General features: G+C 38.0%; 2 protein-coding genes across 3 annotated transcripts in view; both read left to right on the top strand.

Annotated features, from left to right (window-relative positions):
* Positions 1–5,908, top strand: part of LOC306762526 (cGMP-dependent protein kinase 1) — a gene marked incomplete at both ends in the record, with an annotated part of 92,304 nt that extends 86,396 nt beyond the window's left edge. For both annotated transcript variants that reach the window (XM_079249037.1, XM_079249036.1), the window contains 9 exons: positions 2,480–2,576; positions 2,691–2,830; positions 4,103–4,192; positions 4,407–4,548; positions 4,950–5,113; positions 5,302–5,424; positions 5,515–5,577; positions 5,651–5,717; positions 5,810–5,908. In XM_079249037.1, the coding sequence (XP_079105163.1) occupies positions 2,480–2,576; positions 2,691–2,830; positions 4,103–4,192; positions 4,407–4,548; positions 4,950–5,113; positions 5,302–5,424; positions 5,515–5,577; positions 5,651–5,717; positions 5,810–5,908 (985 nt within the window). The remainder of the gene's footprint in view (positions 1–2,479; positions 2,577–2,690; positions 2,831–4,102; positions 4,193–4,406; positions 4,549–4,949; positions 5,114–5,301; positions 5,425–5,514; positions 5,578–5,650; positions 5,718–5,809) is intronic.
* Positions 5,909–10,694: 4,786 nt separating this feature from the next.
* Positions 10,695–11,990, top strand: LOC306762361 (dickkopf-related protein 1-like; the record flags this gene model as incomplete). Its single annotated transcript, XM_079248804.1, has 4 exons — positions 10,695–10,904; positions 11,076–11,217; positions 11,421–11,555; positions 11,662–11,990. 4 exons carry the CDS (start codon positions 10,695–10,697, stop codon positions 11,988–11,990), a joined length of 816 nt encoding a protein of 271 aa, XP_079104930.1.
* Between the last annotated feature and the right edge of the window lie 14,654 nt (positions 11,991–26,644).

Raw genomic sequence — 26,644 nt, 5'->3', positions numbered from 1 at the left:
ACTTGTAAATAAAAGTGGCATTTAAAGAGAGCACGCTTTAAGGTCACAAGTGCTTTCTACATCACTCTCCCCTCCCCAGACTCAGGCTGAAGAGTGGATACCAGGAAGACCAGGAGCAAAGTAAACGAGGATGATGGAGCACATACATACAAGCACATAAAATACTCACACACTTAGACTCATGAGGATTGAATCATGTTTATGACCTCATCTGTGCAGTGATACAGATTATTACCCACTGGAGAGCTACATGACCAGCGTAGAAACACTCTCTATTGCGGTGCTTAAATTGAATGTAGCAACAGTAAAAAATGTTTTGCTAGTGTCATGCAAAAAGACAAGATACCGAAACTGTGTAAGTAAACAGGATTACTTTTCAGTGTTGGATGCAGCAGGGCTCTTTGTTAGATTTCATGCAAGGTCAAGGATTAGACATCTATTTAAGGTGGTTTTAGAGTCATTGGATCTGCTGGACAGTACCATATCATGTATCTGAAATGTCCTATCTCGGTTGTGAAAACATTGTTTGATTTTTTTTTAAAGTCCTAACACTATAATTTGCTTGATTTTCTGGTAGATATCTCTATATCACAATCAGAATCATAAATACTTAATTTATCCTGGAAGGGAAATAGTTTAAATGAACTGGCATCCCAGTACTTAGATGCATCTTTAAATAGACATTTGTTCTTAATATTTATTACAATTACTTGCAAAGAAATGTTTGGTTCTCTTTTTCATTTTATTAACATTTCAATCAGTGTTTGTAGCATTTAATATGGTACTCGTGATTAATTATAAATGTGCTACATAAATGTTATTAAATGGTTTATCTTTGTATTCCAGTATGTTAGCACTAGCTGTTTTTGTGCCTGAAGATATAGCTGTGCTGCCATCTGGTGGCCATATAATTCCACCACTAGTAAGCCATTTTAGGTCTTTTAAAGGATGCATGTTTAGGATGTTTCGGTACATTAACACACATGACAGAAATGAATGACTTATTAGTAGGCTTGCAAGGAACTTTGTGGGCAGCTCAGCTGATCTGAATAAGGTATTATGAGTTAAAACACACAGGGTCGGGTCAAGGATCAGGATAAAAAACTACTTATCTTGATAGATTTGTGAAGTTTACTTTATAGATGGAACTTAAATGCATCAAGTTTTTTTTTAATTCCATAGATGTTGTCTTCTATGTGTCTGAACTCTATAATAACGTATCTTTAGGTTTGATCTTGTTGATAATCCTGCCACCTTTCCTCAAAATAATTCATTTGCTTTTATTTCCTTCTGTGCGTCCTTCACTTAAGCTGAGCTGATTTTTGGATTTGCTGTCTTTTCTGTGCCAGGCCACATGAGGAGAGAATAGAAAAAAAGATAAAAGGATCCCCTGCAAATGTCATTTGATAGTAGTACTGCCTACATAAACACAAATAAACCACAAGCGTCCTGGTAACCTGATGTGTTTCTGAGAAACATTGTGCTCGGTAACCTGCCAACATGTGCCATCACAAGGCCCAGTGGCATGTGGCTTAGGGAGAAGGTTGAATTGTTCTGGCATGCAGGGTGACTGATGAGTCTGGTGAATAGGAAACAAGTGAAATTCCCCTCTCACAAATGAAATAGTCACATAATCCAGAACAAAGAGAGGCGAAACTAGAACCTCTCATCTGCCATTTTATTAATGAAGTCAAACTTGGAACAGAGCTCATATAATGAACTGTTGTTATTTTTAGGTAAATGAACGTAATCCCTAATGCTGCATGATAAAAATGACTATTTTGTTTGGATAAATAATCCCTGTAGGTTTTAGTTTTGAAAATGCCCATCAAACTAGCATACTTTTAAACCTTTTTTGTGAGTGAAAAAGCCTGACATTGATGCGAAACTACGATCTGTGTGACCCAGAAAGGCCTGTCCATGCTCAGATCCATCCAAAGCCCACTGATCCAGACACTGAGCTTGATGAAACTCTGTCAAGATCAAACAATAACCAGGGAAGGCAGGGGGCATCAGGGGATAAGGGATGGACACTTGGAAACAATCTCCAGTGCCAGCATGTACAGGTCACAAATGGCATATTGTGATGTTCAGTTACAGAGCCAAGGCATGTCTTCACAGCTAACTGAGAAGTGAGTGGATTATGTTACAGATATCCTATTTTGTTCTTCCCAAGCAAGGATGGGGACAGGCTGGGGGACAGTTAGTCTATGTTCAAAGAGGTTAAAATGATTTGCCAGAGGACTAAACTCAAACACATCCTGTTCATGCGTTAGCATTTATGCGCTCCACATCCTCAATAACATCCTTGATAGATTACTCGGAGTTAATTCCTCTAAGATTTGCAAACAAATGAGCTCAGGGAGAAACGGATATTTTGTCTCAGGTTGTTGAAAGTGGATTATGTGTTCTTTCATCCTTCATCTCTTTCTAATCCTGTTCCCATGTTTTCTTTTCTCCCATTTTCCTGGCGCTGCAGGTATGAAGCAGAGAATGCGTTTTTCTTCAGTCTCAACTTAGCTGACTTCAACATCATTGACACTCTAGGAGTTGGGGGTTTTGGACGGGTTGAGCTGGTAAGAGACATCAACATGAATGATTTGTATGCTAAATGGTAATCTTAAGGATTGAATAACAAGATATACATGTTCTCACGATTTGAACCATTTCCTTTTTTTTCCTCCCTGCAGGTTCAACTGAAGAGTGATGAAAATAAGACGTACGCCATGAAGATCTTGAAGAAGCGACACATTGTTGACACAAGACAGCAGGAGCACATACGTTCAGAGAAACTCATCATGCAAGAGGCCCATTCTGACTTTATTGTTAGGTACACACCCTTAACAACTCATGCTTATATACTTATGTGTGACATGTCATAAAGATCAGTTCTTTATTACCTCAGAGCCAAAATAAGAACTTTCTTTGAGAACTTCTTAATTAAGTTTTTCTACCACATTTAACAAATCTTACTAGATAGTCACTTTATTTTTTACCTCTGCAACATAAGCAATTAATACAAATTCAAATCAAAGCTAAATACATGAACAGAATTATAAAAAGCCAGTACACACCACTGTTTTGTCAATTTCAGGTCAATTTATCAATTTAGCTTGTTTCAACAGTACAACTTGGAAACCTTATAAAGATTGGACACAACACACACAAATAAGCAAGCAGCTGAATTTACGCCAAAACACACCTTCGGTAATGGTTCAAGGTTCAGGCAGAGACATACTCTCAAAAACAGATGTTCCAGTAATAATGTATCATTTCATATTTACTTAGTGCTTCTGAATTGCAACATGAACATCACTGGAAACAAATTTTTCAAGTCGGCCCTCTCAGAGGAAAGCTGCTCCCATAAAAGACAGCACAGAACTGCAAAAATAAAATTCACCAAACCAAAATTTACCAAAATGACAGCAGCTTGTTGGTTATATGGAACCTCAAATCAAGTTGAGCTTGTTTGGAGTTGTGCTAACTTCACTCTAGTGAAACCAGCTGCAAAACATAAATAGAGGAGAGTGGTGATACAGCACTTAAGAGTGTATAGGGAAGATGTAACTTATAAGTTTATATCATAAAAAACTTGACGACATGAATCACTCTCCATTGGAACAGGCAGGATACACATCGTGTAGCATGACAAGCTTTTGGAGAAAAAAAAAAGGAAAAACTTTACCTGATAAAGTGCGACACCTAACATAGATCCAAATAATTACCTTCAGATTAACTAAGAAATCCTTTTTTATTTTAGGAATGCATAAGAGGGCAGACTTTCTAATATTAACATGTCTTTAGCTTAATATTAAAACTTTGGCTTTGTTTGATGTAAAAATCCAACAACACTGTGTATGCATGTAACTGAAAATAAAAAGAAAAAACAGTCAAATTCCATCTCTTCGGTGAATTTCTGCTAATTCTTTGCAGCGCAAGTGATGTACGGAGTGTATGTTGATGTTATCAGTCATTTTAGTGCTTCTTTCAATTTCCAAATGTAACTGTTTGCTTTTCTGCAGTTCAGCAGCCGGTAAATATTAATGGACTTTGTCGCTGTTTTAGTGAACATTGCTCTTGTTCATTTGTTTGTTTTCTTCAGACTTTATAGAACCTTCAAAGACAGCAAATACCTCTACATGTTGATGGAAGCCTGTTTAGGAGGCGAACTGTGGACCATCCTTCGAGACCGGTAAGCTATATGTCACCACAGATCGTTCACACACTGAGAGTGAGTTTAGAAAGTGAATATTATATGCTTCCTTTTCTTTCTTTCTTTTTTACCCCTGACTTAAATGTTATCTGGAAACCTTTATCACTGTAGCCCTGACCTGACTGAGTCTGCTGTTCTTAACTTTAATCCTTTCATTCATTATTCCGCTCATGTTTTCCTGCCATGTTTGCAGGGGCTCTTTTGAGGACTCAACCACCAGGTTTTACACAGCTTGTGTTGTGGAGGCTTTTGCTTACCTGCATTCCAAAGGCATCATCTACAGAGACCTGAAACCAGAGAACCTCATATTGGACCACAGGGGATATGCTAAACTGGTAAGAGATCAAGGTGTAATCACCAACCATCATAACAAGGTTTTTTTTCCAACAGTTTTTTTTCAGTTAGGATGATGCAAACAAGAGAAATGTAATCTTTCTCTGATGTTAAAATGAAATCTAAAAAGAATTTTGAACACTGTCTCACAGGGGTTCTAAATATAAAAAGTAATCATTCTATAGAGAAATTGCACGATTCAGGTTAAACCTCTGTTCTTTTACCTCCTTACAGAAGAACCTGTGTCTTCTTGGACAAATCATCAAGCTACTCTTTGTTAATAACTAAAGAGATAACGTCCCACTACTTCATTATAACACATAACATTAAATACAGTCTAATCAAAGAAGGATTAAAGTGATATGAAATAATTATTTTACAATAAAACTTTCCTCCCCTTCAGGTGGACTTTGGCTTTGCCAAAAAGATCGGCTTTGGGAAGAAAACGTGGACGTTTTGTGGGACGCCAGAGTATGTAGCACCAGAGATCATTCTGAACAAGGGCCATGACATCTCAGCCGACTACTGGTCTCTTGGAATCCTCATGTTTGAGCTATTAACTGGCAGGTACAGACAAGTCTGAGCACGTTTGTAAAATGTGTTTATAGAGTACTCGCATGACCATGTAAAACTCTTTCAGAAAGACTAAGCTTTCTTAAAATGTGACAATTCAAATGTGGCACTTCAGTGCACCTGGAAATCCATTAAAATGCATGTTTTATTTATAAACCAATATCCTTGCTTCTGTTGTGCAGTCCTCCGTTCTCTGGTCCTGATCCAATGAAAACTTACAACATCATCCTGAGGGGCATCGACATGATTGAATTTCCAAAGAAAATTACCAAAAATGCTGCCAACCTAATCAAAAAGCTATGCAGGTAAGTGTGAGTGCCTCTAGCCAGTTGACTCCCAGTAGCTGATTTACATGACCTGGTGCTCATAGTTTTTTTTTTTTTTTTCTAATTCAGGGATAATCCTTCTGAAAGACTGGGAAACTTGAAAAATGGTGTCAAAGACATCCAAAAGCACAAGTAAGTAAGTTTTTTGCTTTCTGCTTTTGTTTCTCTTTGTGGTGTGTTATGATGAACTAATGTTTTGTTTCAGGTGGTTTGAGGGCTTTAATTGGGAGGGCTTGAAGAAGGGGACATTGACACCTCCTATTATCCCTAATGTAAGTGTATGGTCCAGGAAACCCTCTGTTAAAATCCATTAGATGTTTGAAGTTTTTTCTATATGTAAATTATCCTCTTGTCTTCCTGTCAGGTCACATCCGCAGTTGACACAAGTAACTTCGATAGCTTCCCAGAGGACAACGAAGATCCACCTCCTGATGATAACTCTGGCTGGGATGTTGACTTTTGAAGTCCTCCTCTCCACCAAAAACCAAAAGAAACTCTTCTTTTGTTGGTTTTCTGATGGCTTGGAGGCCAGAGGCCATCTTAGAGGACATGGTCGGTTATAAAATAAATAAAAAATGTTTTAGAAGAACAAAAACTGCATTAAGAATGAAAGTGGGGATATGGAAAAGAAGATAAAGAGATGGATGGCAAACCCTCTGGGTCACCGATATGCCTTTATTTCACTGTGGCCCTGGATAAAGCATTTATAATGGGACTGCTGTAGCACTTCTTCGGTGTTGTCTTACAATTGAGTTTAAAAGCAAAGGCACAGAAAGTACAGGGATATATACACACACAAACACACACACAACAGAGGCTGATAAAAGAGCCAGACTTCCCCATGTAATAGGGAAAGACGTTAAGTGGAAGTATGAGTGTGTAACATTTTGTCTAAATTTCGGTTTGAGGTTAAGCAAGTGTGAAAACGGGAAGCACTGTTCATATAGAGATGAAACTAATGCTAATTTTCTTTGTTAGATTTGTCTCCCTGTGATATTTGATGGACTTTGGAAGGTGACAAGATTTTACTCCAGTTGCTGCCTGGTTTTCAGCATGCAGCCACTTGCAGCAGTCCACAGTGCTTTCAAGAGATCTACACACTTTTGTTTCCAAGTATCAAGTGCTCAAGACTATCTTGAATGTCACAGATTTTCTTCTTATTTAACTTACTTATATGGCATACAGTATGTATGGTACAAAGTATTTGAATTTACAGGTTTGCGCTGTCACACATGAACACAACTGGGATAAAATCAAATACTTAGTACACCTTACGTGAGATTAATCTACCTTGAAAAGCACAAACACTGTGCATTCAGTGGAAGGAGACATGACTCTTTAAGTGCCCTGCTTAAAGTTTAATGAATCACACTCCGGCACATATGACATGCTAGTATTTCCATGAAGCAATGTTTCATTATGCACTTAAGACCATAAACTGGGAAAATTAGCAGTTAGAGCTCACTTTAAGCTTTAGTATAAGTAACACTTTTTTTTTTTTTTTTTAAATTTTAATGCACTTTTAATTACACATATAGATGCTTCTCTTACTACATTCTCCTTTGTTGTTAATCATTTAAATGCCTCTTCCCATTCACCCAGACAAGATGTCTTTTGTTTGCTTCTGTACAGTTCTGACACAACTGTGAACATGGTTCCCGTGTCTTTGGTGCTGTTGATGAATTATAATATGCGATCTTGACAGTACTGGTTATTGTTTTTGTATGGTGATTTCTTTGTGCTTGGTTACTTTGTAATGTACTTGACATTTGCTAGAAAATTGGATACTTGTATAAGTTTGTAGACATGTGTGAAGAGTTGTTTTATATCACTTGACACCATGTTGAATAGTGCTAAGTGGTATTTTCAGGGGATTAAATGAACTATGTTAAGTTCATCCTTACAAATTTACCAACATTAGAGCTAAATTTGACCACATTCTTAAGTCAAACAAATCATCCTCTTTTTGAGAATTTTAAGATACCTCTAAGAGACAGAGCAAAAGGAAACAAATATATATTTTATGAAGAATCAGCCCTGCACTGAGATCTTTTACGCATAACCCAGCTCATCGCCTCTTACATCCAAAAATCAGAACATTAAGTCAAAAGGATTGTAAGTGCCTTAAGTCAATGGCATAAAGAATTAACATCACACAACCTTTGCAATGCTGCATGAGTGCATATACACCTCAAAAACATGTCCTCTTAGATGGCTCCTTTTATATCTAATAAATACATTAATCATAATTGAAACTGAAACTTAGTCATTTGATGGCCATCAAAAGTATAGATGAAGTCCATTTCCTGCTTATGCCTTTAGTTTTTATTCTCCTGGGAACATTCATGAACAGTAAGATGATCAAAAATGTCCTACCTGATATGGCTGCAATGACATGCTTTTCTCTACTTATCATCTGTGGTCTTTAAACATCAACCACTAATGGCCTGATATGAAATACCAGTGATCATTAATCATAACCTGGACAGACCATCCATCATCTGCTTCAGCCATGATATCTGAGCATTTAGAGAAGGCAAGAATGATTTGCAGACTTGAACATAAAATTGTTGTTACCACTTTTGACAATCTTTTAAGATAGCATCAGTCATATTGCATCATGATTCAAATTCTAATTTTATCATTTGATTTTAAATAAGATGGACAGGATTGATTCCAGGAATCTGAGCAGACACACATCTGTTGACAGAGCTAAAACGTAGTAGAAATCTTAATTCTGTAAATATATAAAAAAGTATTTTACTGTAATTGGTGAGTTGTTTGTCACAAAGCCTTATGTTTGTCATCACTTTTCAGAACACTGGTTTTGACTTTTTCTTGACTGCCTTCTGCAAAAGTTACCTGATATTTGCCTTGTGTCATGTTGTTTTCTGCTGTAAATTGAGTTTGCAGAGTGTAAGATTTTTAAAATTATAGAGTAAAAACCAATAATTTTGAGTGACTGTTTGTGTATTAGTTCTTTTAGACAACTTAAAAAAGGACTTTGAACATGTTTGCGGTTTGCGGTAGTTGCCACAGGAGGGCGCTGTTGGTAAGAAAAATCTCCCTCAACAGAAGAGCCTCATCTTCATGTGGACTGTTCAAGAACCCCAGTGATCTAATAATCATTCCTAGAGTTATTGTCAACCACTTAAAGGTAAGTGGAGATGATTCAGCTTCTCCTGGTCACCGTGTTGTTCGCACAACAAATTTGTTTGGGGGGGGGAGGGGACAAGGGAAATGGCTTCAGTCATAACAACAGGGTGACACTTTTGGGAGATCAAAGAAGATCAAAGTGCATCAAAGGAGTTCACCTTACCAACACTGACATTTAGTAAAGTGGAGATAAAAGCTCTACTTCAAAAGATATGCAGCGATTCAAACGCGCAAAGTGTTAGTGTGTTTGTCTGCTGTCCGTGGAGTACATTGTCTGTTCACACACATGCACGCAGTGTCACACACACAGCTTCACACCCAAACGTGGGCTGCAGGTGACCAGCAGATGACGTCCAAGTGCCAAGTTATCTTCGCGAGAAGACCACTGCGCACTTCAGAAACCTGTGCGCCTTCCTTTCAGCCTCTTTTTATCACAAGTACCTGAATTTTCTCCAACACGAACTTTAGCATTTTAACAGGGCAGGATGTTAACCCAGAAATAAAAATAAATGAGAGGCTTGCTTGACAGACTGATAAAATACACATTCCTAAGATTTAATTTGAATATTGCTAGAAAGATAAGTCACTGAAGCGATTTCTTTCAAAGTAGGAGCCCAAAGGGGTCAAAGAGGGGCAGATCAGAGTCGCCTTTAATCTCAAAGTGCCAGTCAAGCCTGAAAGGCCTCCCCGCGGAAGTCCATTAATTCGGTAAACTTTTCACACCCCTTAATGGTCTGCATATCCTACACATTGATGTCCGCTGCTGGTGTAATCAAGCACACTTTGCGGGGATAATTGCCACCTTTGCAATCAGGAAGATCAAATGCAGTAGTTAATCGACGCAAGTAAGTAACTTCAATCACTCGTCACCAGAAGCCAGAGGGCAGTCCACTTAGATGTGAAAGAAACTGGAGTAACCAAACAGGACAAACGTGGGGGCCCTCATAGCAAGGGCCCAAATTTGTCCTGGTGTCCCGTCATGTTAGATGCATGACCCACAAACACACACTTCATATATATATCTATATCTATATCTATATCTATATCTATCTATCTATCTATCTATCTATACATATATATATATATATATATATATATATATATATATATATATATATATATATATATATATATATAGATAGATAGATAGATAGATTTTCCTTACGTGCCATTTGTTGCGTTATTCATTAGTTAACTATCAATACAGGAATTAAATGTCCTGGTCTCACATATCATTGAAAGATTTAGTAATTCTCTTATATAGATCTATCTATCTATCTATCTATCTATCTATCTATCTATCTATCTATACATATATATATATATATATATATATATATATATATATATATATATATAGATAGATAGATAGATAGATAGATAGATAGATAGATAGATAGATAGATAGATCTATATAAGAGAATTACTAAATCTTTCAATGATATGTGAGACCAGGACATTTAATTCCTGTATTGATAGTTAACTAATGAATAACGCAACAAATGGCACGTAAGGAAAATAAGACCACTAGTCTGTCAACTTTTTATCTAGTCTTAAAATGAATCTGAGATTTAGCTTACTAGACTTAGTGTAAAATACATATATATGTATGTATATATATATATATATATATATATATATATATATATATATATATATATATATATATATATATATATTTATGGGTATAGACCATGTGTTTCATGCGTGTTGACTGTGCATCTCACGCACTTTGGTGATAGGTGTTTGCAGAGACTTTGCAGGTCATTATCATTCCACAAACAACGCAAGACGTAGTGCTGTGCAGGGATGGCCATTTCCGTACAGTGGGGCTCTGTTTGAAATTCCACCCTCCGCCTTTGTTGTGCACAGCGAGGGGCGGGAAGACAAACAGGTCCACATGTATAAAGAGATCATCCCAGGACCGAGAGGCAGGACACTTCCAAACGTCGTCGCACCGAAACTTTCTGGAAACTTTTGGGATTCGGGAATCAAAGCTGTTTGGACCCTGTCACTCACACCGTCTTCCAGCAAGGGAAATTTTTTTTTTTTTAAATCTGTTTGCAACAGAACACAAGATGAGAACCGTGCAGATGCCACAAGCACGCCGCTTCTTCGCTGTGTATCTCACGTTGTTTGGATACTTTGGGGACATTTACGCGGGCGCAGTCCTGATGAATTCCAACGCAATAAAAAACGTCCCCGGTGCGTCGGCTGCTAAAGGCACCAGCCTTGTCAGTCCGAGTCCCCGCACCTCACCCTCTGGCAGCCTGGGACACAAACTACCCGGGGACAACTTACAGGTAATGAGTTCTCCAGTGCTTAAAAGTCAACTCTGTGCGCCAACATAAGACATAACTTTTATCTAACTCTCTATGACAGCGCAACCATTTGTGACGATCTGCTTTTGTTTTTGTTTTGTTTTTTGTTGTTGTTGTTTTTTTTTGTTTGTTTTTTTTTATGGTGCTTTGCAGTCAGGTGTTTGCACTGATGATGAAGATTGCGGAGATGATGAATTCTGCAACGACGCCCGGAGTGTCTGCCTCCCCTGCCGTAAGAGCAGGAAACGTTGCGTAAAGGACTCCATGTGTTGTGCAGGAAACCGCTGCAGCAATGGTGAGCATTAAAAAAAAAAAAAAAAAAAAAAAAACAGAAATAAATGTTTACAGTTCATGACTGTCATTTTTGTTCCTGATTATGTAATGGCTAAAAATGTTTAACATATCTATTACTGATGTCCATTGGATATTGTATTAATCTACTTCTCTATGGTAAATTAAAAAAAAAAAAAGCTAAATGCATCCTTTCCCTTTTTTCAGGCGTTTGTCAGGCAAATGACTTGTACGACACAGCAGCGTCTGTCAGCACTGCCTGGCACAAACACAACGACACCGTGGAGCATCAAGCCAAGAAGCCTTCCACTGCCCCTGGTTATCAGCAACATGCAGTCAAAGGTGAGCTTTCTATTGGGAACCATCATTTATTTTCAGTCCAACATGTTTTCACTGAGAAAGTTTCATGTAACATATTTTTCTTGTCATTCCATCTTCCCATCTCCAGGCCAAGAGGGTGATAGGTGCCTGAGATCAGCAGACTGCTCGGAGGGTCTGTGCTGTGCCAGACACTTTTGGTCTCGCATCTGTAAGCCTGTGCTGACAGAGGGCCAGGTGTGCACGCGCCATCGCAGGAAAGGCACCCACGGTTTGGAGCTGTTCCAGCGCTGCGACTGTGGTGAGGGCCTGGCCTGCCGACCAGAGAAAGGAGAGCGAGATCACAGTGTCAGCAGGACTGCAGCCCGGAACCTACACACCTGTCAGACGCTGACACAACCACATGGATACACCCTGAGAGACAGAAATACGCACTCACACACAGGCGCACATCAATAAAACCAGTGACAGACACTGAAAAATACTTCTCTACCTTGAATATACCAAAGATGCTGACAGACACACAAAGAGACACCCGACACCTCCTGCCAAAGTCGCTGACACAAACGCATCACCCCCGAAGGATAGACATGAATCCTGGAAAAGCGATACACCCAGAGGGATGCAACAGAGCAAAACGAACTTGATCCAGTTCCTCATCAACTGATGAAGAATCAGAAGTTAGGAAGAGACATTTCAGATTTATTTGGAGAGTTGAATAATGTCAGTATGGGCACAGCTGTCTTGTTTCACTTTTCATGGAACTATGTTATTGCAGTAAATTACTGCCATGTTAATAATATCTTGCTATACATACATGCCCTATTGAATTGTGTCAACACCAGTATTATAAAGACATGGTGCTGCATGTTTTGTAAATATGTTATATATATTATATATTGTTTTATAAGAAAATATATGGACAAATATGAATGTTTGTTTATTAAATATCTTGGAAAAAAAACCTCACTTCTTTCTGTCCATCACTTTACCAACTCTTTTGGGTCAAAATGTTAATCATAAGATGTGAATTGCAAGTAGTAGGGTCTGAAACATTTTGTCCAAATGTACATTCTAAATGTTTTCAGCATTAAGATGTCAGCCCTCCTTTGGAAAGTGAGGTTTGTGAAAGAATTATCTCTGCTCAACCCAGGAAGATGGATTCCTTCAGTGTTTGTCTCAAAATTGCTTTCCAGCTTGAAAACAATACTGTTGAAAAATGGAAAGAAAACCATCACATATAAATCAGCAACTTATAACTGGAGACTCAACAAATGACATCCTGCCATGGGGTAAGAGGCTGGTCAGTAAAAGCTATGTTCCTCAACAGATGAACATCAAATACTGGTCAGGATGTGGCCATATCAAGCAATATCTGCAGAGGTAATAACAAAGTATGTGAGTGTTTGTTACCTCTACCTTTGGTGTTGGCTAGTATCTAATTATACTTCTTTCCCTTCATGTTCAGTAGGACAGATAGCTAGCTATCCAAGCTAAAGCCTCTAATTACTTCATCTTACTCAATCTGCACAAGGATTCATGAAATGAGGAGTAGAGCGGCAATTTAGTGACGCAACCTGAACGAGAAAAAAAAAAGAGGAGGGAGGGGGGTAGAGGAGGTTGCCTCTGCAACTACACAACACAAATCATTTTCTGACATGTTGTGCAATGGATGTGCTCTAATATGTAGGCTATGAATCCACTCAAATACACCTTGGTGCCTGTAATTAGACCTGTTTAGATTAGAAGATAGAAAGGAAATTACTGTACTTTTTGCTTGATTCTCTTGTCAGATCAAAAGGACGACAAGACACTCTTGATATCTGACTGAGCCAGATAACCTCTTCATCTGTTGACACCCAAAGACAGTGATCCTAAGTTTGTTAGGAAGATAAGGAACAGGCTTTTACACGACTATCGCTGAAATAATGAAAAATTGCTCAGGATATATAAGGTTAGTGCTCTTTGGAGACACCTTGCTCTTTAGTTAAGGAAAACTGTTCCACAGTGTAGTCTACATCAGTGTTTTTCAACCACTGTGCCGTGGCACACTAGTGCGCCGTGAGAGATTATCAAGTGTGCCCTGAGAAATTACCCAGTTTCACCCAACCAGCTTTGTGTTCATCCAAACAGGCCCCTGTGAAAGAAAATAAAATTCCATCTTCTTGTGTTTATCTGATTTCTATGCAAGAGCCTTTGATATGATGGACTTTATATTAATAATATGGACTTTAAAAAAAAGAAAAGGATTTTGGTTTGTGGTGTGCCTTGTGATTTTTTTCAGTAAGAAAAAGTGTACCTTGCCTCAAAAAAGGTTCAAAAACACTGGTCTACATAGTATAATATGGTTTGTATATGTGCTAATTATATTCAAGCTGAAAACTACTTTTAATGAAGCATCTCTGCATTGTTTTGTGCTGTTGCCATTTTTATTTTTTATCCTACAATCTAAATAAATGCTTGCTTCGCTCCTGAGATGAAAACATTCATTTAAACAATTTATTGTCCATTCTTTCGAGTAATTGAGAGAAATTGGAGCATTGTCAGCAGCACGATACACCACAGAGGCCCAGCCAAGTCATGTATGTGGGGGTCCTGGAATCTGTGTGAGTATTTGTGAGCCTGTCATCATTACACCAGCCACAGACTAACACAGGCCACAGGCATGTGCCCCAACTCAAGGACAGTTAGACTGTGTATGTGTGTGTGTGTATTTATGTATGTGAGCATTTGTGTGTGCCATATGCACATTTCTTGGACTCCCGAATAGCAACAGCGACAACAGTCCCCACATGCCATTTAACAGCTTTTATACATTTATAAACACAGCCACATGTGTATACACACATTCACACATTCTTATAGGGAAGAATATTGTGCTGTGAAAAGTTTGAAAGAGCAGTACTCTGACCCATGCTGAGACAGCCTAACCATTAGCATTTGGTGGTGCCATAGAACAAAATATGAATCAGCACACCCAGTAGCACATGGTCTAATGTATATATGAAAGTTGGTCTAACATATAAATACCAATATTTATCTAAAAACACACATACATGCTATTCCACTGTATATTTCAGCTGAATGTGCAAAATACAAAGTAAACCATAAATAGGCTTATAGATGCTTGCAAAATGAACTTTGTTGTGCAACTTTATAGGTAATGAAAACCAAAGAATTTGTTTACACCATACTTAAAATGTACTATCACCCCCACACAATCTAAGATTAACAATAAAGCTTTTATCTGCTTGAGTACCTGTTGTATCTGTGATTGTTATTCTGGCACTGCTGCCAAACACCCTTGACTGACATCCCAGAGTTAACAAATTCACGAGTGAACCATCAGAGATCAAAAGCGAAAAGAAACGAGACAGAGTACACAGACGCAATGCATGTTATTCTGTCAGATGAAAGAGATGGCATACTTCTGGAATGAGCATTTGGATCAAAACCGAGCCTTTGCAGAAACAACATTTCACATGGAGGTGTCAAACTGCTGGTTGCTGGCACTGATCACCGCATAGAAAAGAAACACAATGCACACTATTCATCTTTGTGAGATGACAATCTGCCTGATTGAGCAATAAAGGTAAATCTCCCTGTCCTTGGGAAATAATAATTAAACAAAGGGCAACTCATTCAGCACAATATGTTGAGTGTGTGAATGCAGGAGGAGAACAGGTTTGCTCCTTACTTCAGTCCTGGGTGATGTCAACATTGCAAGGCAAACAAGGGTTTCACAGTGTGAGGTGATGACGAGCTGTACCTTGATTGGGTTTCAGGTTACCTTCCAGGAAATCTACCAGTGACAATTATTCTCACTTGCTTCCTGTGTCTTTGTTGTTGGTTGCCTCTTTATCTCAAAATTCAAAGGCACAAGTGTTATTTCCGACTTCTGGAACATCAACATCACATGTCAGTGTGCTGGGAAACTGGAGTCACAACCTTTGGAGAGTTACTGTAAAACTGTGGAGTAAGTCATGATTTAGACTAAGTGACAGATGTGGCTACGCATTTTTTTTTTAAGCCACAGGTTGGATATGTTGACTGTATGTCCCCATCTTTTTAAAAAACGAAAATATGCATGCTGCCTTTGGCATCCTTAACAGAACAAGTTAGACCTGTCCAGTGGCATATTCTGTTTTATTACCTTTGGAACTATAAAAAGGACAATCATTTATACAACAAATATCACACTGCACCAAGAAGCACTTGAATTTAGCAATTAAGACCATGAATTTATTTGTAATATTTTTATTTGAGGAATAAATGAGAAAAAGCAGTGTGCTAACTGATATCATTGTGCAACAAGACAAATAACATTTTTCTGTCTAGGAAGAATGGAAAAAAAATAACAATAATCTGTTTTTGGGCTCAACATACCAGTTCTCTCTCTATTGGTTACATTTAAACCTTTTTAAAAACATTTTTGTAGTTACTAGAACCAAAACGCCAGTTGGCTTTTGCGTAACAAGAATTAACTTTTATATTCCATACTTTTTAACAAAATATTACAATTACTTTCAAAGTACTTCACTTCTGTCATATTTTACTCCTGTGAGAGCCATTCCATTATATCCTCCTCCCCATATATTGACTCAAGAACACTTCATTACAGTTTTCACTGCACAGGGAACTGCTGTCCAACGGCATTATTACCCCAAGTAATGCTCATTGCATAAGTCATACAAAAGCTTTTACACACAATAAGGGCACATTCACATCAGCCTTTTTGATTTGAGTCCGAGTCTATTTGCTTGGAAAGTCCACTATGTTTGGGGAGCTGTGAATGCGTCAAACAAATTCTTATTCGGACCAAAGAAGCGGACTCGGTCCGCCTATAAATGCAGGTCTTGGCGCATTTCAAGTGGACCTTATACAGGAAGCAGACTTCACGAAAAAGTCACTTCCTGCATTGGACGTAGCATTGCAATGTAAGTAAATACATAGCAATGGCTATGCCTCATCTGTTGTTCACACTGCAGTCATTGTTGCAGTGTGTTTCTGCAGTATACTTGCATAAGACAAATAAAAAACCCAAAACGGCGATAGTTTCGTGCTCCATGTTTATCTTGCAATGGAGTCTTCATCTTCATGTGGGTCTTGTTCCTTCTTTTGCTAAATAGTCGTGCAACGCCACCTTAGGTGGGAATTGGGATATATTATTGTAATGGTTTGGCACATTTGACCAAAGTGCAGTGTGAATGCAATCTCAGTCTGAATCAAGTGGCAACCTCTGGCTGTTAAAAGTAAAGCCTATGTAAAAGTGCATAAAACTGTGGTTCCCCCTTTATCCGCTAGGGGATGACTGCAAAACAGAGCTAATCCACATAGACTCCCATATTAAAAAGACCAATTTCACAGCAGAAATAAACATGTTTACTTCCTGGTTCAAAAATCTATTTTCGGTTTATTGGTCAGTTTTACCTTCATGACAACTGTGGGGGGAGCGAAATTTTTTCTAACTCACCCGTTTAAAAGTAATTTAATCTCAAAATTCGCCATATATAGGGGCGTGTCCTTTTGATTGACAGGTACCCATTCTCCCACTTCAAGTAAGAAAAACGCAGAACAACTGTGGTTTTTAGCCAGTTAACAATGTGACTTAACTTTAGCCGGGTTACCTCCGTTAGCTGGTTAGCTCCTGTTATCTCCGGGTTAGCTCTGTAAGTTCTTAGCTACAGGCAGCTCGGAGTCAGCTTGATCTCAATCATCCACCATGACGCTCATAGCTCCCCTCTCAGATCTATTTCTTTGCCCATATTTGTATTTTCCGGACGAGACGACACGCATGCCGCTGCCAAGATGGCGATGGTTGGAACTGCCCACCGAGCTTCAATTCAGCTCTTTAGAAACCTATGGGAGACGTCACAGAGGCTTTGTCCATGTTTTTGTATACAATCTATGGTCTGAATGTATACAACCCCCTACAACTGAACCGAGTCCCCAATCGGACCGAGTCTAGCGGACTATTCTGATGTGATTGCTCCCTAAAGCATTTGAGTTGTGTTTGAGTTCAGCCTTGAGACAGCTGTTTTTTCATTCTTTCCATTCACTTGCAATGTCCCAATACTGTTACATTATCATCTTGAAAATAAAAACCCACACATCCAAATTTAGTGCTCTTCAGGCACCTTTACATTGAAATTGACTCAGCAGGGTCCTGATCAGGATTGTATATGAAACAAGCTGAGAGTTAAAACCGGGAGTAAGATGGCACAAAGAGCACATAAAATTGCGCTGTCAAGGACATCTGTTAACATCAAACGTATTAGAAGTCTGGACCAAATATAATGCAGAATTTCCAAAACTTTTCCAGTGTTTGTGTGTGAAAACAGCTAAAAAACCCAGTCTGCTCTGTTTCCTCTGCAGTAGCAAGGTGTACTGGCTAATGAGGTTTACAGAAACACAATTCAAGGAACTCTTTTACTGAATACAATTTATTGTGTTTGTTTCTTTAGTTATTGTTTTTGGAATTTTCGTTTGAACAAACATTGCCAACTAAGTTAAACTAAGAAAACTGGACAATAACAAGAAAAAATTATGCTTAGAAGGTTATCTATTGCAGATGAACAAGGTCTGAAAGTGAGGTCCTAAGAATAAATAAAAAATCCAGAAGTAATATGGAAGAATGCTAATCCAAAATTGTTAAAGTAGTATTAAAGAATCCATCCATCCATCATGCATTTATTTTCTATATCTACTAATTCCACTGCAAAACTGCACATACTGATTTTTTGCCTGTTATGTGGTCGTATGTTCAAATCAATTGCTACATTTATTTTTTGTTTTCTTGCCAGTATATAAAGAAATAAGTTTCGTTTTTTTTTCAGAACTTTGCAAAGTAATGTAGTGTAAGTTGATTATGAATTTCTCAAATCTTGACATTAGTCCATATTGACTTCTGTAAGAGATCTGGCTGAAGAGATGTCCAAACAAGGATTTCCTCTGAGACTGGATACACTCAGTATATATCCAGGGGGGTAATGGATGACTTCTTTGATCCATCGTGGTGTTCCTTTTATCTACTCTTAATATTTCTCCTGTGGTCTCAGGTCCCTCTCTAATGAAATCATACTATTTCTGAGACCATCTACCACATGAAGGAAATGTCCCTGCTCTGACTTCAACTGTAAAAGCCTGAAATATGTTAGTGTGTTGAACTAAAACAGAAACAAGTAATTATATAAGCTTCCTGTATAGTAACGCAACATGAAACCAAGTAAAAAAATAGCATGTCACTATAACTGGTGTTTTGAAATGCTCTGGTTCCCTTTGGACTGATGCACATGTTTTAGTTTAGCTTTTCTTCAGTGATTCATTCTGAAAGCCCAGTAGCAGCAGGACCTTAGGACCACACTTAAAATAAAGTTCACTCTGCACCACCTGTATCTCCCAAGTGGTTTCCCACACTATTCAGTTGTACCATGTACCACATAGCCAATGCCTACACAGCTGCAATGTCTTCAGTGCAAACAAATAATCTAACCATTGTTTCTACAAATAATAACCCAATAAGCAATGCCTGCCGACTATGCCAGACAAGCAGGGGAGCAAACAGATGCACCAAGAGGGGGGGCAGAATTTCATCTGGGGATGAAAATGCCGACTGTTCATTATGGTTGGTCCAGAAGCTTGCTGTTGGCGGCCTGAGGCTGTGACTAGGACAAGGGCCAGGGCCAGAACTGGCTCAGCTCCTAGCTGCTATGTAAAGTCTGCCCTAGCCACAACCACATTGCGCAAAGCTGCTTCACACATGTAATTTACTTATTATTTACAAAGTTTAAACAAAGTTAAAAAAATACTTTGGAGGGTAAGATAGTTGCTGGAAAACTAAAGCTGACTGAGTTGATATTCACTAAAGAATAAAGCTATAACCACTTATACAATGGAGAAAGATGACAGGCTTATTGAATCACAGTCAATTGATTATCACAGCTGATTGAATAGAAGGGACCAAAGAGGACACATGCTTCGAAAAATAACTTGCAGCTTTCAGAAGCAACAATGTAGGCTATGACTGGCAATATCCAACAGAAAATCGAACCATCAGTAAAAAAAAACTACCATACTTAATTCAGTATGCTCATAACAAACAGTCAATAATTTTTATGGAAAGAAGGAAACAGAAGTATCTGAGCTCATGGTTCATCCTACAAAACAGCCTCAACAGGAGATGACTGTATCTCTGTGAGACATGAACAAATATTTTGTGTAGGAACATCAAAAGACCCTGTTGTAGAATGATGGCAAAAGTTTACTCAACAGGGTAGCATCCTATCAGACAAAGGCACATTAATAGCCCTTGTGAGTCAAGCATTGTCCCATCAACAGTCATCAGGCCTTAGTCAGAGCTTTTCACCACTTACCGCTCTTTTGCATCATCTTGCCTCCCCCAAGTCAATCGCTTCTCCTTTAACACACAAACTCTTCAATGTCACTGCTCCTTTCAAAAACACTGTCTTTCACTCCACCAAAGGCAAAGCTGATGTGCAATCTCATTTGTGTAGTGACTTTACAAAGGTGGAATCCTTGTAATTGAATGGAGCAGAGAAGGCATGGACTTTGATCTCTTTAGGGGGCAAATGGATTGGATTGTCTTACCCCTACCGGTGGGGCTAAGCTGGGACAGTGAGAGTTGCAGGGGGTCATATCAAAGCTAGTTATAATCTGAGGGCCTTCTCAGCAACACATTAGTGCTCTATCTAAATGTTGATTTGTTTACACCAACATCTAAGGAGCCCTAAATAAGCTGACAAAAGGGAACACCAAGTGAATGCAAATGAGCAATGTAGTCAAGTTCACTTTGCTTTGTGGGCGTGAGTCCAGCTCATCTCTTCTTCTATCACAGCTTTGTAGATAAACCTGACCAAAAAGAGCAGTTGAAAGGGCTTTATTTAAGACTTTATATCACACCATCAACAAACACAAACTCAAATCTGCTGCATTCGCTTATACACTGCATGGTCTTTTTACTGTTAGGACCAAACAGTATGCTCATCGTCTATGTTGTGGTTAAGGAAATGATTGGGAACACCCTATGGTCACGGCAAACATTCATGTTGAGGTTGCTGACTGTGTGTGTGTTCCTCCGTTGTGGGTGGGAAACATCATATTACTGTCACTCTCACAACTCTTTTTTAAGAGAAAGGTATAAATCACACATATGCACACACCCCAACACCCTCTTCCAGCCGCAGCCAGACAAAGAATTAAGTTTATAATGCATGACATCTTTTCCCGTAATTTGGTAAACTGTGGACATTGAAAAGATCTGTTCTCAGATGCCCCTGGTTTTACAAACCACAAGCTACATATGTATTTGTTTGAGAGAACCTCTGCATTTAACATTATCCTGAAACCACAAGCATAATGATAAACAAAAGAATAGGAGGGTATTTTTTCCTATTTATTTATTTTTTAGACTGAAGGAAAGGGAAAAGCAATTCAAGCACTTCTCACAACTGAGTAGCACAAAGCTGCCAGTTTGATCCTGTATTATATGATCATGTATTATACAGATGTCAAATGACATATTTCCATGTTTATTATTTTAAGATACCAAGCTTGTTGGAGTAAATTTTCAACCATACGAAGGAAAATTGGACTGCTTGCCTGGTGTCACAGTTTACCACTCTCTGTGTTCATGTCCCAAATGTGGGATTGCAAATAAGCATCCCTATTTTTAGGGATTCTAGGACAAGTAGCATTCGTCTGGGTCAGTCCATATCATTAGAAAAAGCTTCAGAAATGAACAAATTCTCCTGGCATTCAAACACAATTTTTCTCCTTTAGCCTGTAGTAGCATGAGTCAAAGCCAAGCCGAAAACCTTCCTCTATCATTGATGTTATTTTTGAATCCCCACTGAAATTTGGCTTGACACGTTAATTTAAAATGGTCACTACTTTGGTGATCTTGTGCATCAAATGCCCCACTCAGCACATTCCCGAGGGGGTTGAATTAAGCTCAGAAGTCTGAATCTAACTCTCTATTATTGAAATGTACATTTCAATCCTTCTATATTCTCTGAACTTAACCATACACCATACGCGTTATCCAGGCTATTATCCTTGCTTTTGCCTGTTGGTGAATATTTGAATTGGGACTGCATTTTAAATTTGTACTCTTTTGCACAACGGTTGTTCTGTGGCCATCTGGTGTCTTATTTAAACTGGTCTCATGGTGTATTTTGGTGATGATGGCAAAGATTGGCTTCTCCACAACTCTAATTTGCATTCCTTTCAGATAAAGCAATAATCACTTTAAGACTTGAAGATCACTTGAGCAAAGCTTGCAGGAAGTGATCTGAAGAGCTGATAGGACCTCATGATTACCAAGCAAGTAATTCCAGTCCTCCTTGCATAATGTTTTAATTCAACATCACTCCACCACCCCATTTTGTCCCATCACTAATCTTGTCTTAAGTTATCTTCAAACTATCGCTTAGCCCTGTGGCTACAGGCCTTATCACTTATTGATTATGTCTCTTAGATTAAAGGAACTGCTTTCATTTTCACAAGAATGTGCTCCACTCTTTGTGTCCATATGGAAGCATTTGCTGGGCAGATGGTTATTTTCCCTTCCAGACAAGGTCCTACTGGTCAGAAGGGGATTCACAGAGAACTGGTAAGCAATGATGCTATAGATATCCAATTGTTGCTTGCTTTGAAGTTCAACTACCAGGTGATCTGTAATTGACCATGAAAAAAAAAAAAAAACAAGACAAAAAAAGTCAATGCGGCAACAGCATGATACTACACATTTTAACAAAAAATTACATGCAGTAAGCAGGCTTTTGCAAAAAGGAATTTCAATTCCTCTAGACAATTCAGGGATGTCAAATGGGTGCATTATATTATCCTAAACCCCTCAAGCTTCCCAGACATAATTCCATGTGCTGAGAAGCTGAATTGCATGAATGTGGGTTGCACACAAATGACGGACATTTTGTCATGGGGTAATTACTAATATGCCACTGTTGTTGCCCAGGCTGCCTGTATCTGGCTTTTGGTTTAAATGTTTGGTTTACTCTCCCTGGGCTGTGTGGTTTGCAGAAGCTGAATCACAAAGCCACAAACATCTCAGCCATTTTGATAGGAGCCAAATTGGGAATGCTTCATATGTAGTGCTGGTTTTGCTAGGTCCTTCATATATCAGACTGTCCTGCAGCATCAGCAGAGAAACTACATTTAAATAGATCGTGTTGATGAAATGAAAATGTGAAAATGTGAATTCAGAACTATTATTTTATTAGTGGGTTAAAATGAAAATAAAAAAAAAAACTGAATGCGATAAATTTCAAATTGTTTAGTTATTGCATTCAATTACTAATATTAAATGGGATATTGCATGAAAAAAAAAAACTTTTTTAAGTGCTTAGAATAGTCTCATGTGGCGTTTTAGGTCATGAATTGAAAAAAACTGATTAAAAAAAAAACAACCCAGGACTAATCAGTTTTAAGAGGAATTTGAAATTAAGCGTCAAAATAGCTTGTTTTAAAATCTCAATTTTTTATAATGTCATAAATTAAAGTTCCTCCCTCTGCTGGTCTTCAACACTGCTGATGTCTGTGTGGTGTTTGCTCGCCCCACCTGCCTTTCACCCGTCTTCAGCCCATTTTCAGCCCGTTTTCAGCCGGACAGGAAGTAGTAGGAGCTATGGCCAGCCAGATGGAAGAGGCTTCTATATAAACTACCAGAATCAGAGGAAAATGGAGCCGCCTGGAACGAAGCGTCACCTGAGCAGTGCTGTCAGGCGGGGTGAGATAGATGCAGCTAAACTCATACTACGGACCGCATTTACCAGGGCTTCAAAATTTAATTGATATATCAGAGAATTGTTTCAGATTGAGTATAAAGTGTGTTCAATTCTCTCTTTAATAACTGTTAAATTGTGAGAATTTCATTTAGTAGCTCAAAGAAAAGCGTTTATACATTTTCTTGATTCCAAATTTTTCTTTGTGCCATTGCTAAATTCAAATATATTTTAATGATTTGCAAAACATCAAATTTAGTTTTATTCACGTTTCCAAAACTTCCTTTTTTGGGAATTGCAGTCATTGAATAAAAACACCTAACTTTGACCTGTATTGTATTGCAAAGAGAAGTTTTTTATTATGCAGGGATAGAAAAAACTCAAACAATTTAAAAGTGTTTTCAGTCTTTGATAATGAAGGCAAGGTAATGATAATAGAGTACTAGGTAATATTGTTGCCATGTGCTGCTGTTATTGGATAGCTTTTCTTGTTTTTTTGTCAGTGACAACAGCTGGAGCATCTGGAGATGGTTTGCAGACACATTTCAGGCTTAAAAAAAGGATGAGTAAGAAACCAAAGCATGACTTCAAGATTAAAGAGAATAAAATGATAAAAGATCCTCAAATGGACATTTGAAGAGCAAAAGCTTCTGTGAGATAACGCAGATCGACAGTCTGAACAAACACGTGGATGGCATTACACTTATCATGACAGAGCAAACTTTTCAGCAATCAAGTGTCTTGGACACAGACGATATTTTCCAGCACACAGGTGTTTACAATCCATTTCAAATGACCTTGTTTACAGAAGTAACAACATTAAAAAAGGATTCCAAGTTACAAGCAATGAGGCAATTAACGCCTGTGTACCGCGTTGAGTGTCTCCACTCACTGCTAATGGTTTGGGACTGAGTACCATGCCTGCTTTTTTATTGAGTTTTCTGGTCACAAGACGTCCAAAAGTTGCCTCTGGGGAGATTTTGAAATGTTGGCTTGCTGGAGACACAGAGGTATTTTTGTTGCGCTCTGCATGTAATTTACAATCAAGTTTAAACTTAGAAAACTTGCCAGTGTTGACTCCAGCAGAGCAATCACATAAAAATTCTTTTTTTTTTTTTTTTTTTAAAGTTTCACTTTGGATGTTGAGAAGGAGCTGTAAGAGGTTACCGTCAGACCTCTGCCAAGTTTGGGCCTCAGAGCTGTTTTTCCATAAAGGAGAATAGCTGATTCATTTGAAGAAACCAGTTAGTTGCACATTTATTTTACCACTGAGGGGCTTTTTATTTTCTTTTCAGTTAAAACATTTCAGAATTGCTCGTTCTTCTTGATCAGAATTGTTATCATTATTTTTGTAGCTACAGTAAATGTAGTTATTTTGTAATAATTCCTATTTATTATTTGAAAAAGGAGCCACGGGTCATGTGTCCTCTGAATTTCATATTAAATTGCAGAAATATTTAATATTTGTGTGTTAAGATTTACTCATAATAGCAATTATGTTTGTTTTAAGGAAACATTTTATTACATGTCCAAAACAGACTCTTGACAAACATGACTTGCAAAAGGAATCATATTTTAGTTGTGGGAAAAAAAAGACTTAAAAATGCTTTTCAGCCTGTTGGGTAAAGGAACATGGACAGGATTGGGCAGTTCGAGTAATAAAGACACCATAAGCAAAGCAGATATTTGGTTTGAAATGTGAAATTATGAAATTCTTCCTGTGTTCCTATCACATTTACTATATTAAATGTGATGAGAGCACAGGAAGAACACTACAGTCATATAAGGCACTGTAACAATTAAACCTTAACTTATGTGAAGCGATCACGCAGTGTATTTACATGAAAATTGAAAGTTAAAAGATAAAAAAATGGCCTTTTAAAATGCATTTAAAACTTTAATCAGGCTAAAATTGAGTTTGTCAAAACCCTGATAAAATTGGGTATGTCATGCATATGAATTGAATTACCCATATTATACCCATACTTATTGCCATATTTTTTTCTTTTGCCATAATCATGGATGATGACTTACTCTAGTAACTGTAGCATCATCTGACCAAATCACCATTCAAGTATGTTTCAAGGGATATTGTGTAATTAGTTCCACCTAACACTGAAATCATGTGTTGCATTGAAATGAATAATGCATTCTAGTGCCTCATCCTTTCAAACACTTTTTGCAAAAAACGTAGCTGCTGCACACCAAAAAGCCTCTATAACACTAATGAAGCTATGTCAGCTGATAGTTAATCCAGTCTTCACATAGGTGAATAGGTTTACGATTACATAAATGTTGCACAGTACATTGCACCATTAGTGCAAATATACTCCTCTGGTCGGACTGCATGTTGACGTGGTTTCAGTAACTTTCAAAGACACGGTAAACACCTGCTTTCAGTCACAGTAAAGCTGGACTAAGAGCAGGTGGGAAGGCTTTATAAGCTGGCATTCATTGTGAGAAAAGCTGGTGTTCATCATGACTTTCAAAGCTACTGAAACCATGTAAACACACACTCCTGTACCAGTGAGACTGGTGTATTTTAGCAGCATCTACTGCTGCCTGTGGTAATGAGCAACACTGTTTAAGAAAACTGAATGAACAAAGTTAGCTTCAGGCTAATTCAGGCTGACTGTGGGTGAAGCAGGATTGACCAACCAGCTTTGGACCTCAGGGTTCCTTGCACTCAACACACGCACATCAGCGAACAAAAATCTTGAAACCAATTCTTCTTTTGCTGTTTTAATGGTAAAATGAAAACCAAAATATACACAAAAAGAAACTTTAATTTAGATATTTCTATGAAACAAACCAAAATGTGGTGTTGGTCAAAACACTGTGTTGCTCCAAGGACCAGTGGGTTTTGATCTGTTTTTTAAGTGATTTTAGCATCTCAGTCCAAAAGTCAATCAAAATAATAATAAAAAAAGTGTCATCAGTCACTAGTCAAGAGTTTTTCATTTCTATTGCAACACAAAACAATTTTCACATAAATTCACAGTGCCTTTCTTAAAAGCATCTGTAGCATATGTGTCTTCAAAGTTAAACCAATATGCTCTTTAGATAACAAAGTAGGGGACTAACATCTAATGCAAATGGAAGCACAAAATACCGTTCTTCTCACTCAAATTATTCTCTCTGTTAACATGTTTATGGTCCAGATATTACTTCTACATGTTATTTAGTACAACACCATGTTAATTTGATCAGTTATAGTTCTATTTATGGAAAAGTAGTTATTAAAGTAGAATTTGTTTTTGGTTAGGGCCTCAAAATAGCCAGTGGCAAACAGTTGATGCTACATTGTTTATATTTTTATGATTGTGATTGTACTACATTGTGTGTGCAACAATT

Source organism: Telmatherina bonti (assembly GCF_933228915.1).
Source record: "Telmatherina bonti genome assembly, chromosome: 11".
NCBI classification, from domain to species: Eukaryota; Metazoa; Chordata; class Actinopteri; order Atheriniformes; family Telmatherinidae; genus Telmatherina; species Telmatherina bonti.
The sequence above is the reverse complement of the archived record's forward strand: the minus strand, read 5'-3'. Positions and strand labels throughout refer to the sequence as shown.